A 17,324-nucleotide genomic window follows, 5' to 3' on the forward strand; every position below is an offset into this window, starting at 1 on the left:
ACCACGGTGCCCTCTTTCAGTTGCGAGAAGCAGATCATAGAATGGTAGAAATAGTTTTACTGTCAAATAATGCAAAGAGTACACGACACGTGTTATATTTATAATACACATGTATTATATATAAATAAATACCTTTTTAAAACCATGCTTATATTAAGTTAAAAAGTGTACTAAAAACTAAAAAATAAGTCTCTCATACATCACTCATAAAATAAAAGTATGGGCACTTTTCATCAATCAACATTCAAAACACACTTCTTAAAATCTTCACAAAAGCTCATTCTTGGTATTACACTGAAACACTATAATTTTTTTATTGTAGTGTTGCCTGTCACTGGCCTATAATTTCTATTTTCAATACAGGCTCGTAGTGTTGGTACTCTGCAAATCACACAGACGTCATTGAAGCTAATCGAACACTCCAGTTACTAAAGTTTAATCTACAGAGCAATTAATTAGAAACTTCTCATCATTGTGAGATTTGCAGCATATTCTTCAACTCTGCACCATAATTCCTTCAATATGTCAAATCAATAAACTCGCAGAAAATTAAAAGAGACAATCTTATCTGATTAAAATCTGCTGACACAGTTCACAGAGATATTCATCCAGTTTATCTACTGCCGCTCTGTCTGTACTGGATGGCGAGTACTCTCAATTTGACAACATTACTGTCAGTAGAGACAGGAAAAGAAGTAGGGCCATCTTTGTAGGCAGTGCACTGGTACTGTCCGCTGTCGGATTCAGTCACAGACGGGATTGTCATCGTGTTTTTAATGCTTTTTCTCCAGTCTGTCTGATGACCTTTGGTCCAGTAATATGTCCACCGTGCATAATAGCCCTCAATGCTGCAGATCAGAGTCACGTCTTCTCCAACATACAGAGGATACCTCTGATCCTTTAGTCTCAGTGTCGCCTTTAAATAATCTGTAGAGAAGAAAAGATGAATTAGAGGTGAACATGAACCCCGTGGAAAGAGAAAAACATCTTTCACAAAACTAATGTCAGAACCCAAACATGTGCGGCTCAGGGACTTTATGTGAAAACTCCACATCTTGAGCTGAGAAGGGATCGAGTGTACTTTACTGGAATTTACCATCTGGGATGTGATTTGTAACAGTTGTACACTTTATTTTCCAGATTAATTACATTTTTAAGACTATTTCAAGTAACATATCCATACTTTGTCTGTTTTTTCATCCTTATTTGATATTATTTATCTATCTTGTGCACTAAGGAGCTCATTTCAATCATCTGAATGTTTGTTTGATTGCCAGTCATGCAAACACAGCTGAATTGATTTTCACAGAATTGTCCATGCAGGTTTCTTGATGGTCCATCTTAAAATCCAGGCTACGTGGCATGTTAAAAATCTCATGAGGAGGGGTGTTTGTAGTGAGGTGGGGGACGGGGGGCACAAAAATGCATTGAAGGAGTCAAAGTTCATTTAATGTTGCATGTTTGCATTTTACTGTTGATGCAACTTCAAAATTCAAGTTCAAGGTTGTTCAAAACCAAAAACCACATTACCACACCAAAATGGTTCAGCCAACGGTAATGAATTTGGCAGATTTAGGTTTAGGTTTGGCTCAAGTTACAGTGAAATCAACAGTCCACGTTGGCAATTCAATGGAAATGATGGTGAGTGGGTGTGGGTGGGATGTGATGGGGGACCAAAGGAAACATCGCTCATCACTCCAAACCAGCTATGTCTACTTTTATGAGGTTTACACATGGCATTACACTAAAACACTAAAGATTTTTTTTTTATGGCAATGTTTCCTGTCACAGGCTAACAATTTCTATTTTGAATACAGGTTCATAATTCTGGTGTACTGTGCTGGGCTGAGAAACGAGAGTGACCACCAAACCCGACACTGGAGATGCATTTCAATGGGAGGTGTGTGTGAACTGTTTGCTTTGAATTTCACTAAAATCTTTAAAAATGAAGGCACTTGGACTGTGGAATATTGTTTTGTATGACGAGTCATACTAGTGCCTCTGGCTTAAAATAACAACTCACTGCCCTTAGAAAGGCTTCCTTCTCTTCTCCATTTTATTTCAGTCTTTATGAAAAACCCCTTATTTTTTTTTCCTCCTGGTTAGCTTTTTAAAAAATCTTAGCAGGTGGACTTAAAGACTCCCATTGTATCAAGATTACCTGTGACAGTCAATTTGGGGGAAATTTGTGCTATGGGGCCGTTTTGTGTTTTTATAACCAGAATATCAAACTCCTTCAAATAGGCTTCTATCTCTGCCTTTGGCCTTGTGTAAGGTCTAGATGTTCCTCCATCTCTCATCTTTAGAAATACAAACCATTAGTGTTAGAGTAGAGAACTCACACCAACCTTCAACAAGTCCTCATGCTAAGCCTTTAGAAACTCTGAGCTGATGTGACGAGAGACTGTGGATCAGGGTTCAAATCCCAGTGCTGTGTGAAGTCAGTTCACTGACGTCAGGCAATTCATGTGAGTTACTGCAATGTCTGATGGCAGCTAAGAGAGGACACAATCACTGCCTCAGTAGGAAATCACTGAGTATCTTTTATAAAGTTAAGTGACCTCAGTATTTCAGCATTAAAACCTTGTGAAATCTCCCTAAAATCTATATCAGCATGGCAGGCAGATGAAATAACATTTTAGATGACATGACAGACAAGTTTAATGAGCAGGATAAAGTAGTCGAACTCTTCCTTCTCTTTTCCCAGGAGGATCATCAGGTTTGCTCTGCAAATCACACAGAAGTCAGAGAAGCTGATCGGATGTCACAATTAGAGTACAACTGCTGGCCCAAATGAAACCCTTTTCATAAACTGTACAGCCAGCTCTCCAATTACTGAGGTTTCATTTACAGGATGATTAATTAGGACCTTCACATCATCGTGAGATTTGCTGCATATTCTTCAACTCTGTGCCTTATTTCCTTCAATGTGTCAAATCGATAAACTCACAAGAAATTAAAAGAGACAATCTTGTCTCATTGTATACATAACATCTGCTGACACGGTTCACAGAAATATTCATCCAGTTTAGCTACTGCTGCTCTGTCTGTGCTGGATGGCGAGTGAGTGACCGACGACCATCGCCAGCTTTTCAGAAGAGACACACTCACCACGAATGCTCAGGATAACAACATTACTGTCAGTGGAGACGGGAACAGGAGTGGGGTAGTCATCTCTGTAGGCAGTGCACTGGTACCATCCGCTGTCAGATTTAGTCACAGACTGGAGTGTCATCGTGTTTTGATTGGTTTTTCTCCAGTTCCTCTGATCATCTTTCATCCAGTAATATGTCAGGCCTGTATCACTGCCCTCAATAGTGCAGATCAGAGTCACGTCTTCTCCAACGTACAGAGGATACCTGTGATCCCTCAGTGTCAGTGTTGCCGTTAAGAGAGCTGCAGAGAAGAAAAGATGAATTAGCGATAAACAAGAACCCCACGGAAAGAGAAAAGCAACTTTCACAAAACTAAAGCTGGAGTACAAGCATGTTTACAATTAATGAACCATCAATCCAAGGATGCGCCCATTAACTTAGAACTTTACAATTATTTCTGAAACACATATAACTTTGAATCATTACTTTTTCACATTATCTATTATATGCATTCTCCATATCTGAAACATTGCAAAATTAAGTTGCTTTGTTACACGCCCCAAGAGCCAGCTTCTGTAGCTGAGGATTGGACCGCCAAGGTCCCCACCTTCAGCCACCACCCAACTCATACTGCACCCAATGTGGGGAGGGGGACCCACATTGCCTCTTTGTCACCGATTCTGTTCATAACTTTTATGGACAGAATTTCTAGGTGCAGCCAGAGTGTTGAGGGGGTCCGGTTTGGTGGGCTCAGGATTGGGTCACTGCTTTTTGCAAATGATGTTGTCCGGTTTGCTTCCTCAGGCTGTGATCTTCAGCTCTCACTGTATCGGTTAGCAGCCGAGTGTGAAGTGGCCAGGATGGGAATCAGCACCTCCAAATCCGAGACTATGTTCCTCAGCCAGAAAAGGGTGGAGTGCCCTCTCAGGGTTGGGGGCGAGATCCTGCCCCAAGTGGAGGAGTTCAAGTATCTCGGGGTCTTGTTCACAAATGAGGGAGGAATGGAGCGGGAGATTGACATTGGTCTGTCGTGGTGAAAATGGAGCTTAGCTGAAAGGCAAAGCTCTCAATTTACCGGTCGATCTACGTTCCAACCCTCACCTATGGTCAAGAGCTGTGGGTAGTGACCGAAAGAACGAGATTGCGAATATGAGTTTCCTCCACAGCGTGTCTGGGCTTTCCCTTAAAGATAGGGTGAGAAGCTCAGTCATCTGGGAGGTGCTCAGAGTAGAGCCACTGCTCCACATTGAGAGGAGTCAGATCAGGTGGCTCGGTCATCTGATCAGGATGCCTCCTGGACGCCTCCCTGGTGAGGTGTTCCAGGCACGTCTAACCAGGAATAGGCCTCGGGGAAGACCCAGGACATGCAGGAGGGACTATGTCTCTCAGCTGGCCTGGGAACACCTCGGGATTTCCCCAAAAGAGCTAGTAGAAGTGACTGGGGAGAGGGAAGTCTGGGCATCTCTGCTCAAGCTGCTGCCCCCGCGACCCAATCTCGAATAAGCGGAAGAGGATGGATGGATGGAAGATGTTTTGTTAACATGCAGGTGATAAAAGTGGTAATATGATACTTGTATCAAGGTGAGACTGATATGACCTTCTGTATTTCAGCTGCAGTGAGAGCCCCCTGTCCCCTGTACGCCAGCAAAGGCAACTTTAATGTGACTGAAAGAACTTCATTGTGATTTTTTACAAGAAAGTTCACTCACTTGTGAATGAATGGAACTGCACACAAATAAAAGTGGCTGGTAAAGACCTTTGGACAACATATTCCATTAGCATACAGGGACATCTTTTTGCGGATAATCAAAACCTGTTAGATCTGAGCTGCAGAGAAAAACTGCAAGTCGCTCCAATGAGAGCTTGAAAGGAGCAGTGGAATAGGTCAACCTTGCCCGGCTCCTTGAAATACATGAAAAGGTGCTGGAAAATGTTGGTCTTTGTGAGAAGAATTGTGGAGGAAGAGAGGTAAAGGGTCTGAACAATGTCAATAAACAGGGCCAAAGAGAACCAATTCATTCTATGAAATACTTTCTCTGTATATGGAGAAAATACAGCAACAGGAAGGGATATTAACAAAGCAAAAATCAGATGTTATCATTTTTTGCAAATATGTTAAAATTAAAAAAGCTGAAATACCAGATTGACACAAGTATTCAGACCCTTTAGTATGGCACTTGAAATTTAGCTCAGGGGCATCAAATTCTATTGATCACCACTAAGATGTTTCTACACTTTGTCTGGAGACCTTCTGTGGTCCTATCAGTTGATAGGAGATGATTAGGAAAAGGGGCACACCTATCTACGACAGGTCCCACAAAGATGAAGGCATGAGGTCAAAAGGATGGCCAGCAGAGCTTAGAGACAGGATTGTGTTGAAGCGCAGATCAGGGGAAGACTACAAAACAAAATGTCTACAGCCTTTGAAGAGCATCCATGACTTCCTAGAGCAGGCCGTCTGGCCAGACTGAGCAACTGGGCCATTTGAGCTACTTTGGCTCCGCGCTTGATAAGACAGGCTAAAAAAAATGGAAAGATGGATAAAGTTAATTTAACTTTAAATGTCAGCGTCCCTTTCACTGCAGTTTGCCAACATGTGCACAGAAAAAAGACATCATGGTCTGTACCTAGGAGAACACTCATCTGCTTGGCATAAATAAACATATACAGATATCTACAGGCCTTTTAAAATACATTGCCTGTGTGGGAAAATGTCAATAAATTTGCAGACAGTGTTTTACAGAAAGAACAGTTAATATGATTCCACTCAGCTTTGATGGCTTTAAATGGTTACTCAGCAGTGGAAAAATGTTTCTCAGCTAGTTTGAGAGTCTACGTGGTTTAAATATGGCCTCTAATCAGGCCAAAACATGAGACTCGTGAACTCGCTCTGAGACCAAATGTGTTTGTGGTCTTTGCAGTGTGGTCAGGAGACATTATCTTGCTGAAATTTAACTTCTGACCGTTTTCTCTCTGAAAATAACTTCTCAGTTGTGGGAAGCAAGCCATTCTGCAATTTCCTCCTGCACACAGCAGATTTCATCAACTCTTCACTGCAGCTGAAAACCCAAACACCATTCCACCTCCTTCTTCTTCCTTAAGTGTGGCTGAGATACATTCACCATTGTATTGTATTCACTGTTATATTTCTAAACAGATTTTTGAAAACATCTCTCTGCTGCATCACTATAAACTGCCATTCATCAATGCTCACAATTCCTTCCATACTGCACTCTATCGTTAATGTTTTTCTCAGGCACTAGTAGCTTTTTAACAACTTTTAGTCACAAAGCCAGCAAGACTCAACCATTTTTGTAATTGTCCTTCTGAGGTTTTGAAGTCGGCTAGTAAGCTTGTTCACAGGCCTTTGATGCTCTTGATCACTAACAGAATACTTTTTTTTCTGGAAATGTTTGAACATCCAAAATATGTATTGGTTTAATCAGTTTTATATCTGTGTACAAAGCGATAATACAAGAGCATTTCCTTGGTTGCAGTGTTTTTCAAACGAGTTCAATACAGTGCCACACAAGTGCGATTAGGAGGGAGCTGAGTGGACCAAGTAAAGGTAATTACCCGCCAGGCCAGTGGGTGGCAGGGTGCACTAAACCTTACCTCTGTTAGCACTGCAGGCCAAATGCGGGAAAACCTGCCTGTTTCAACATCAACAACGTCACTTCTGGTTCCAGCACCCAGACTGATGCCACTTCTGGTTCTGGCCCTAGATGACATCACTTTCGGTTTCGGGTTATAAAGCGGCCATCTTTTCCATTAACTTTCAGTTCAGTCTGAAACTCAACCTATGCACATCTGTGCCCTTTCTGCAGCCAGGGACAATATACGGGCGGCTGTCCCAAACCTTTCCAGTGTGTCAAGACTCATTCTTTCACAACAGCAAACTTTTTCTAGTAAATGACGGTACAGAAGTTCTCAAGAGGGTAACGAAAGTGTCTTAATGTGCAACATATCAGGCTGCTAACATTTCACAATCTGCATTGGTCGAGAGGACATTTCTGATAAATGCTCCCTGGTTCTTTTTTTTTTTTTTGTAACTTTGCTACAGCCACACTACTATACTCATCACCACTTTATTGGTACACTTGTTCAACTGCTTGTTAGATAGATAGATAGATAGATAGATAGATAGATAGATAGATAGATAGATAGATACTTTATTAATGTTAACGCAAATATCTAATAAGCTAATCACATGGCAGCAACTCAGTGCATTTCGGTATGTAGATACTGTCAAGACGACCTGCTAGGGTTTACTGGGAATGGTCTGATAAAGGGAAATATTCCAGTGAGCGGCAGGTCTCTGGGTGAAAATGCCTTGTTGGCACCAGAGGTCAGGCCAGAATGGCCAGAGTGGTTTAAGTTGATAGAAAGACAACAGGAACTCAAATAACCACTCGTTACAAATGAAGTATGCATAAGAGCATCTCTGAATGCAGAACACGTCAAACCTTGAAGCAGATGGGCTACAGCAGCAGGAGACCACACCAGGTGCTACTCCTGTCAGCTAAGAACAGGCAACTGAGGCCACAATTCACACGGGCTCACCAGAATTGGACAACAGCAGTTTGGAAAAACATTGGCTGGTCTGATGAGTCTCGATTTCTGTTGTGACATTTGGAATTTGGCATCAGCAACACGAAAGCATGGATCCATCCTGCTTTGTATATACAGTTCAGGCTGGTGGTGGTGGAGAGGTAATCATTTGTGGGATAATTTCTTGGAACACTTTGGGCCCCTTAGTACCAATTGAGCATTGTTTAAATGCCACATCCTACCTGAGTATTGTTGCTGATCATGTCCAACCCTTCATGACCGCAATGTACCCATCTTCTGATGGCTACATCCGGCAGGATAATGCGCCATGTCACAAAGCTCAGATCATCTCAACCTGGTTTCTTCAAATTGACTATAAAAATACCCCACACATTTAGAGAGTGCTATAAGTCCTATATAAGTAGTACATACAGTAAGTTCAATTCTACCCAGTTTAAAGATGGTAAGACACAATCTAATGAGTTTTTGACACATTACAAATACAACAGCAAGATACTCTTATTGCAGAGGAGCTGGACAAACCTCTGACACTCTCAGAACTACTGGATGCTATAAACTCACTAAAATGTGGGAAAGCAGCAGGCCCTGATGGGCACTCAGTGGAATTATATAAAGATTTTCAAATTCATTAGCTCCACTACTATTAGTAATGTTTATAGTAGCTAAGACAACAGAATTCATTATTTTATTGTTTTATTACCTGTTGTTTTGTGTCTCTGCTTGTGAATGTGTGCGGGTCGGGCCAAGGTTGGGTGCATCCCTGGAATCTCCACCAAAAAAATAAATAATTAGCGGCACCGGACTGCTACATTGCTGATACTTGTTTGACGTGTTTTATAGAGAGACCTGGTACAGTTTTGTGACATTCCTCATTGTACTCATTCATCAGACCCTATGCTAAATAAATTTGAACTTTGAAAACTCCACTGTCTTACCTTGGCCCTCTGATGATGACGTCAATGTGGTCAACCCTGAAAGAAAGACACAAAAACAAACAAAAAATAATAATATGAGTCAAAACAGAATAAAACGAAACAACAATTCACTTCATACTTTATATTGCTGTGGGTTTTCCGCTCCTTCCTGTATGAAAAAAATGTGCCACTCATTTCTGCGTTAATGGTGGTCTTGATACAGCAGTACTAAAGGAGAAGGAGACCATCTGAAGAAATGCAGATGAAACTTTGAAATTCTTTGAATAGAAATCAAGTCAGGTGCCATGCAATAGTCTGGTAAACTACAGAGACCACTCTAGGGGGGCAAAGGAATTCTGAAAATGCACACTATATTGAGAAGTGGGGGGTGACTTACAGTGACCCACCATACCCAGAACGATGTCAACAAGTTCCACATTAAAAGAGGGCGAGAAGAACAAAACAATAAGGCCTGTAGCCTCACTAAGACCTAACCTTATGGCTACTGGTTTGTGTCTACTTCATGGGGTGGCTTGTGCACAGACCTATGACTCCTGCATCTGTGGTAAAGCACGTTTTAGGGGTCTGTGGCAGTGTGCTAGTTTTTAATTTAATTTAACTCTTTGAGGGCTGAGTATTTTTTGCAGGCAACTCCATTTTCTGAAAAGCACACAAAGCAAAGTTTAATCAGATAACCTCCAAAGAGGGTGCTGGAGTTCTTTAGTGTGGACTTTCGTTTAGACATTTCTCCAAGTCATGGTTCCCTCTCAGATGTTACCTCCCAAAACATCTTTCTAACATTGCCAGAGTCAGACTCTACCTCTGATTCATAAACACTCTGTCATGTAGTGCCGATTGATTTTGAGTCCTAGGTGGTGGTTGTTGGGGCGGTAGGCTGTAGATACGGTGCCCCTCGGTGTCCATAGTAGATAGTCAGCATTAGACATCGATGGCCATACCATGGAATTTACAGAGCACACGCTCCTTGGGCGAAGACACACAAACAATGTTACTAGACCTCATCAACCAGGGGTTGGTCTTCCTCTGTGTCTGGAATGTGCGTGCCTTGCCGTGTACATAAAACAGCCTTTACGGAGCGTGCACCATGTCACGCACATGTCCATGGGTCACCCTCCGAGGTCTTCCCAGGTACGTGTTGCCACCCTGTCTTGTCTCCTTCTTCCTTCACAGTGCAGAGAAACCGCCCAGTGAGGACAACTGACTCCACCCCTTCTGGTTCCTGGGTCATGAAAGCAAGACCACCAGGATGGAGGTGTCAATTCTTCTAAAAGAGACCTAAGTAGAAGAGCACCCCAGCCTACTTATAGCTGACTAAGTCATTCAGACGACGCTAACCAGAGTGTTATGGAGGCAGCAGATTGTTCGTATTTGAATACCATCGTTCATTGTTTTTGCTAAATCTTCGTGTAAATGGGGACAGCTGGGTTGGCACCTCCAACCAGATTCAAAAAATAACTCTTTGATAATTGAGATTTGTGAGCCTAATGCGGCTGATGTGGGGACAGTTCTTTCAGGCAGGGATTTTGGTTGATGAAAGCAGGCCTGACCCGTCACTTTTAGGCAGAGGCCATGAGTGATTAGAGCAGGTGCACTGTGCACAGATAGGGGTAAAAAACAACATGCTATCTGGGTCTTGGAAGAGCACAGTCCATATATAACATAGCTCGGATGGTAGTTACCCATAAAGTTCCTTGAAAACTTCACTGAATATGTAAAATATGTGAGTTTTTAATGATGAGACGCTTTCTAGAAGCCTGAAGCAATTTGCAAAAAGAAGACACTTTGCCGAATCGGACGTACAATCATCAGCATTCCCCACTCAAGAACTGGACGATGATTATACTGCTCCAATGTCTCCTCTTTGGCCTGGATATGTATGTACAAATTATGATATGGTATATTGGAAGTGAAAGCTGCATTTTAAAGCAAGTTCAATATACTGTATATATATATATATATATTGTGGCGGACAGCCGGAGCCCTTTCCTAGCTGGGAAGGCCCTGTAATGGATGGATGGTCCTGGGGAGAGAGTGTACCCAGAACATTACCTCCCCCAAAACACTAGAGGGCAGCAGTGCCACAGGTATAGAGCATGGAACCTTGAACCCTGCCTGGGCCTGTGGCCACTGCCAGGGGGCGCCTGGAGAGCTGCTGAGCCCTTAATCCCACAGCCAGTTCAACAAGCACCCTTATAAAAGGAACCAGCAGCCACTACTCCAGGACTCAGAGTTGGGTGGAAGAACACAAAGGTTGCCAGGAAGAGTGGAGAAGAAGAGGAAGAAGAAAAAGAGTGCTGTGTGTGCTGAACTGTGTCGTGGGAAAAAGAAAAGAATAAAAGTGTGTGCTTGCACTTGTGCCTCTGCGTCTGTCTGTGTCAGGTTTGGGCGTCAGGAGCCCCCTCTGCAGACCACAATAACTATCCCCCACCACACATACCACACCCTCCCTTATCATTGTGGCATCTCAGAAAGTACAGCACGCGTCCTATCCAGAGCTGTGGCAAACACTTTATGAACTGTCCTTTTCAGTGCCAAAAGCAAAAATTTGACCACAGAGACAAAAAAACGCAGTTTGCGGCTGTGAGCGCTGGCCCCGGCACAGACAGACAGACAGACAACATTTTTGCACCCAACACACTCTTTATTTACAATATATACACAGTAGTCCAAATCACGTGCACTCACACAACCCCAGTGCCCCTGGCACTGAATCCCCCAAAGTCCAGGGCCCACAGTCTCTGTGCCTTTGTTCCTGGCCGCCTCCTGTCCTCTCTCAAGCTCCGTCCTTCTGCCTCCCGACTTCCACCACTGACTGGAGGGAGGCGGCCCCTTTTATGGGAACCCGGATGGGCTCCAGCTGCTTCCCGGCAGTTAACGTTGGCCACACCCCTGTGTGGCAGAAGTGCCGGCTGCGCACCCGGAAGCTGTCCGTGTGTCCCCTTTCGTCTTCCCCCCGGCACTTCCTAGTGTGGCGGAAGTGCCGGGCTCCCGGGATCAACAGGCACTGGGGCGCCGCCTGGCGGTGGCCAAGGGTCCCTACAGGGCTGGGCTTCCAAGCCCTCTACCCGAGGCCTCCTGCATAACCAGGACGGACGCCACCTCTCGGTCTGGAGGAGGCACACGCCCTCCTCTGGTCCTCCAAGGCGTCCCGGCCGGACCACAGCGGCATTGCATGCAATGCATGCCCAGTGGCATACGTGAGACAAACATCTAAAAGACTCGCAGCACATTTACAGCAACATTGCAATGCCGTCAGTAGGAAAGACCCACTTTCTCCGATTTACACACATACAAGTTCCACCGGACACACGTTTAATTGGCGCACTGTGAAAGTCAAATTCAGGGCCAGTACCAAGAGTGGCAGAGAGCTGGCTGAATTGTGGCTCTCTAATGAAAACACCATTAACAGACACTTGGACTTGAACCCAGGATATGCAGGCTTAAAAAGAAGAACATCTAAATAATAAAAAGAGACCTTAGGACCAACACCTTCCGAACCCCTTACTAATCCAGCACTTCACAACTTCCCCCTCCATCCCCACCCTTTACCAGCTATATATTGCCTAATCATTTTCCTCTGATGATGACACCTGGCACTTAGAAATAAAAAAACATATTTTAAGATACGTGAATCATTTTCTCCCTTTGTGGATCTCTTGCTACAGATATGCAAACCGTATCACAGACCTTTGCTTCCACATATAATATAATCCATATATCTGATTATTTCCACCATGGTTATTGAAGGGGTATATATATTGTGATGGACGGCTGGGTCCCATCACCGGCTGGGACGCCCCCGCTGCATATGTTCTAGGGGAGCAACTATGGACAGCTCAATACCTCTCCCGGGATGCTTGGTGGCAGCCTCCCGGGCCGACTATGATTTCCCCTGCCTCCTGCCTGGTTCCATGGGAGATGGAGTCCTCCACAGCCAGGTTTGGAGATGGGATAGCTGCTAGGGGGTGCTGCGTGGAGTCAACAGTCCGGCTGGACGAGTCTTCAACCCCACCTGGAAGTGCAATTAGGACCAGGTGGTCAAGCACCTGGAACGCTTTCGGGTGGGCTATAAAAGGGGCCAGCCACCACCACTCAGGAGCCAGACGGGAGGAGGAGGACTAAGCTTGAGGAGGAGTCGTGGTAAAGGAGAAAGAGTGTTTTGGTGGTGTTACTTGTGTTTTGGGACTGTGTTGGGCTGTGTGACACGGGGAAGATGTGTCCCACGGCTGTAGAATTAATAAAGCCTTTGTTTATTTGCTACATGCCTCTGCGTCAGTCTGTGCCGGGTCGGACGCTTATATAGCGCCTTATTACAATATATATTGTGGTACATGGCCAGCTTGTCATCCTGGCCAATACCCCCAGGCCACCAGATGGAGCCCTCCCTGCAGTATGGAGGTGCGTCGAAGACCAGCAGGGAGTCATGGACTATGTAGTTTTTATACACAACCCTGCTGGATACCACAGGGGCCGCAAGAGGGAGCTGCAGGGAGGACCAAAGACTAATTTGTGCCCTTTAACCAGGAAGTTCGTCAAAGGAAGAGCGACAGGCTTCCGGGGAGAAGAGAAGAACTTTTTACCTAACCCGGAAGTGATACAGGATCACATGGACTGGGGATTGGGAACACTTCCGGGTCAGGGAATATAACAGGACTGTGGGAGCTCCCAGACGGCGAGCTGAGCTGGGTGGAAGGGTGGCAACGCGTCTGGGAGTGGAGGATTGTATTTGTGATTAGTGTTTGGTTATTTATGAGTATAGTGGAGGAGAGGGTGCTTTGTGCACTGTGGCAAATTAATAAAGTCATATTTTGTACTTTTTTCTGGTGTCTGGAGTCTTGGACAGGGGTTCAAGGGAGTGATTGCACCCCCTATCTGTCACAATATATATATATATATATATATATATATATATATATATATATGGCTTCAAGAATGTCCTGCACTTCTATAAAGGTCACAAACTCAGGCAGAAATTGCCCCCTGCTGGAGACAAAGCCCCAAAAATCCGTTGAAGTATCAGCCTGTCATTCCCTTGGATGATCACAACCCCTTAACATTCATAAACTGTGCCCTTTGGGTGACAACATACAAATAGTATTACAAGACTTTGTTGACCGGGGTGGGAATCCTTAACTTTCATAAATGACATCCCTAATGGATTGACTGGCTCAGGCTGTAATCATCCTTCTGAATTTTTCTGGTATGAGCATCCTGTGCCACCACTGGTGAGATGCCACTTTGGCAGTTGCCCATGTCACCCATACCTAAATCCACCATTGCTGTCATGTCTCCCTCATCTCTATAATAAATTAATACAGTCCGCCTTTTAAGGGTCTCCCAGCTCGAATTGTCTACTGCAATGGAGTGTTTTGAATCTGACCGGTCACAAAGAGCCCGTGCCATGTCACATTAAAACTCTCCTCCTGACTGACATCTCCGTTAATTTTAGCACCTCAGATTACCTCTCATCATTTCTTCATCTTATCCCTTCTAAAACGGTGGATTTCGAGCGGATTTGTTAAGTTATATTCTCCAGTATATATATATTTGAGATGCTTCTAAGAGGAACCCTTTTAAAATCCCTCTTCAAGGTCAAATTCCGTACATGTACGTCTTTGGAAAAATTCCATAGTCCACCTTCATCACCTGAAAAGGGTCACCAGTATAATCCCTTCCTAAAATAGGTATAGCCCATTAATCTATAGAAAAAGACATTACATCCAGATTAGACTACGAAGATGTCAACGACTTTTCCAATCGGAAGGCAAGAAAAGTGGATTTTCGTCTCTGAACCTGGAAACCAGTAAGAGATTTCATGACGATACCTCTACGTTAATACATTTTGATAAAGTCTAAGTATTATCTTGCAAAAATTAGCTGAATACTGTAATGATAAAATCCAGTGTATGTTAACATTTTTTTTTAATAAATTCACTCACAGGTTTTTACAGTCTACACATACCAGTAACAGCATTTGACGTAACCGGCCCGGCGTGGGATGGTCAGCCCTAGGCCCGCACACCCCTAAGGCCGCCTCTGAATGTTACCATCGTCTTCGCTCTGCTGTTCTTCTTGATCTTTACATTTGTACACTTAACTTTATAATTGTTATGTTTTCCAAATCACTCGCATTTACTTCTAATTTTTGTGTCTTGTTGTGCTGATGTCTATAATTTATTTTATATAAGCTAACTATTACATGATTGTTGGTTATATTCTGATACGTGAAACCATCTAATTGGTTCAAAGTTTTTTATTCACATTTACAGAAGAAAAAATGAAATTTGCTGTCTCGGTTACATCCAATAAGAAAACAGAAATAAAATAAAACAAACGAATAGAGATAAGACAGGTTAAAACTTAACAAAGAAATTCTAAAATTGTTACATCATTCCAAAAACAGATTCTTTGCTGACTGCTTCTGGCATCGTTTTTAACTGAAGTGGTCACACAATACATACGAAAACTTCCACACTTTTGGAATTATTTTTAATATCCTCGATATTCCTTATTAAAAAGACATTCACTAGTGTGTGGTATAACTCAAATTATTAAAGCACTGCAATGTGTCAGTAAACTGTAAACTTTTCTTCCATTTTTTACATTTACATACAAAGCAGATCCATAAACCACCACTGCTGCCAACTTAATGCTTAATGTTTAATTCAAACATCTCATAGAGCTTTTTAAAGATGAGCTGAGTTCAAGATCTAAGAGAACTCAACTGGCTCAAAGCCACTAAACCTAATAGCCAGAAACATAACACTTTTAAAACACTGCAGATTTCAAATGTTCTCCTACTGTTAACCAGGAATCCAAGAGTTTAGCCAACAGCAGTAGATGACGAGGCTCACTTGAATCACTGAAATGATATTCCACACAGGAGCTCATATTTGTCACCAGGAAAAGGCAACATCATGAAGTTTCTTTTACAGTTTTAACAATTTCATTTTATCTCTAATGATAATGAGAACAGATTGACTGTAAGGATGCAAAAACCGATAAACCATCAAAACACAAAAAGCTAAGTAGTGCACTTACAGAGAAACAGGTGAAGTTCCAAGTTCTGCATTCTTCACTTGGGAATGAGGGGAACTGAACGGACGGAAAAGATTTTAACTTAAGCAATTCTGCTGCAGTTTTGGGTGTTTCAGGAAATGACGACCAGCCACAATGCCGCCACCAAGAAAACCACTTTGAATGTTTCACTCTTTTCTTTGTTCTAGATGTTTCATTTACAATATATATTTTTTGCTTATAATACTCAAAACAGCAATTTACTAATCTGCTGTTTGACATGATATTCACTTTATTTTTATATAGTGAACTTCCAAATGACACTGTGACTGCTAAACACATTTGCAAATATTACAAACTTAAGACGGAATACAAAAATACCACTCAGTATGTATATATATATGTTGTCACGCACGCGCGAGTAGGAGGCCGCGGACGGATTCAAAAGCACCTGGGAAAACATTCGCCGGCAGGGAATGGCGGGGTATTAACTTTCTCCCTCTGCTTCCTTATAGGAAAAAAGACCTCCCTCCTCCATAGCCGGGTTTGACCGCAGTGCGGCACTTCCGCCCTTCCTCCACCATCTTGCCCTGACGTCATCCTTCCCATCCTCCCTCACGGTCCTTCCCAGCATTCCTCCACTTCCGGCTCCTCCCCAATAAAATGGCCGCGACGCCAGGACTCGGCGTCGCGTTATGAACTGTTTGTTTATAATTTTTGACCTGCTTTATTTTGTGTATAATATACGGGGCCGGCAAAACCCCAACATTTATTACTGTCTCTTCAAGTCTTTTACAATGTGTATATATATATATATATATATATATATATATATATATATATATATATATATATGCACTGTATATACAATATGGTACACAACAACACTAAATATATATATATATATATATATATATATATATACATATATATATATATACAGTATATATATATATATATATATTGAGGGAACACACTGGTCACAGAAGACATTTTTGGGCACCAACTGGCTCCAAAAAATAAACAGGAGCTCAATAGCTATGAGCTATGAACTGTTTGTTTATAATTTTTGACCTGCTTTATTTTGTGTATAATATACGGGGCCGGCAAAACCCCAACATTTATTACTGTCTCTTCAAGTCTTTTACAGTGGCGTAGTCGGCAGGATTTTGCAATCCCGGAAAAATGACGGAGGGACAGGACCTGAATACCGTGCTACAAAACATGAACGCCCAACTCCAGGCGCTGCAGCAGGCGCAAGCCACCACCACCATGGAGTTGGAGGCCACGAAGGCCAGGTTGGCAGAGGCCCAGAGGGTAAGGCCAGACCCGCCCAAGCAGACGCCTCCTCCTTTGGTCCCGATGAGCGCCTCAGAGGATATCGAGGCCTACCTGGGCGTATTTGAACGGACGGCCACCCGGAACGAGTGGCATCGGTCCGAGTGGGCGTCCATACTGGCGCCCTATCTTAAGGGGCCCGCGCTGCGGGCCTATTATGACCTTCCTGAGGAGGAGGCCGCCAATGACGACCTCCTCAAACCCGAAATACTGGCTCGCTACAGCATCACCCCGGGCCAGCAAGCGGCTGAATGGCGGAACTGGGTCTTTGACCCCGAAAAGCCTGCCCGCGCCCAGGCGTTCGAGTTCTGGGGCAAGATGGGGCGCTGGCTACGGCCAGAAGGACCCCAAGCTCGGAGAGTGGTGG

General features: G+C 43.4%; 1 protein-coding gene across 1 annotated transcript; it reads right to left on the minus strand.

The window, feature by feature from the left end:
• Window positions 1–218: 218 nt before the first annotated feature.
• On the minus strand, window positions 219–15,877 carry LOC120518720 (hemolin-like). The gene is made up of 4 exons (XM_039741648.1): window positions 15,644–15,877; window positions 8,603–8,638; window positions 3,112–3,396; window positions 219–927 (listed from the first exon to the last, which is right to left on the minus strand). The coding sequence occupies exons 1-4, from the start codon at window positions 15,672–15,674 to the stop codon at window positions 614–616; spliced, it is 666 nt and encodes a 221-aa protein (XP_039597582.1). The 5' UTR covers window positions 15,675–15,877; the 3' UTR covers window positions 219–613.
• Between the last annotated feature and the right edge of the window lie 1,447 nt (window positions 15,878–17,324).

Source organism: Polypterus senegalus, chromosome 18 (assembly GCF_016835505.1).
Source record: "Polypterus senegalus isolate Bchr_013 chromosome 18, ASM1683550v1, whole genome shotgun sequence".
In the NCBI taxonomy this organism is placed as follows: domain Eukaryota; kingdom Metazoa; phylum Chordata; class Cladistia; order Polypteriformes; family Polypteridae; genus Polypterus; species Polypterus senegalus.

Bases quoted from the DNA above. Each gene is read 5' to 3' on its own strand.
- LOC120518720 (XM_039741648.1), bottom strand. From the start codon at position 15,674: ATGCAGAACTTGGAACTTCACCTGTTTCTCT. The intron at 8,639-15,643 runs GTAAGTGCACTA...TCTTTCTTTCAG, and splicing joins GGAACTTCACCTGTTTCTCT to GGTTGACCACATTGACGTCA. The intron at 928-3,111 runs GTGAGTGTGTCT...TCTTCTCTACAG, and splicing joins TGTTATCCTGAGCATTCGTG to ATTATTTAAAGGCGACACTG.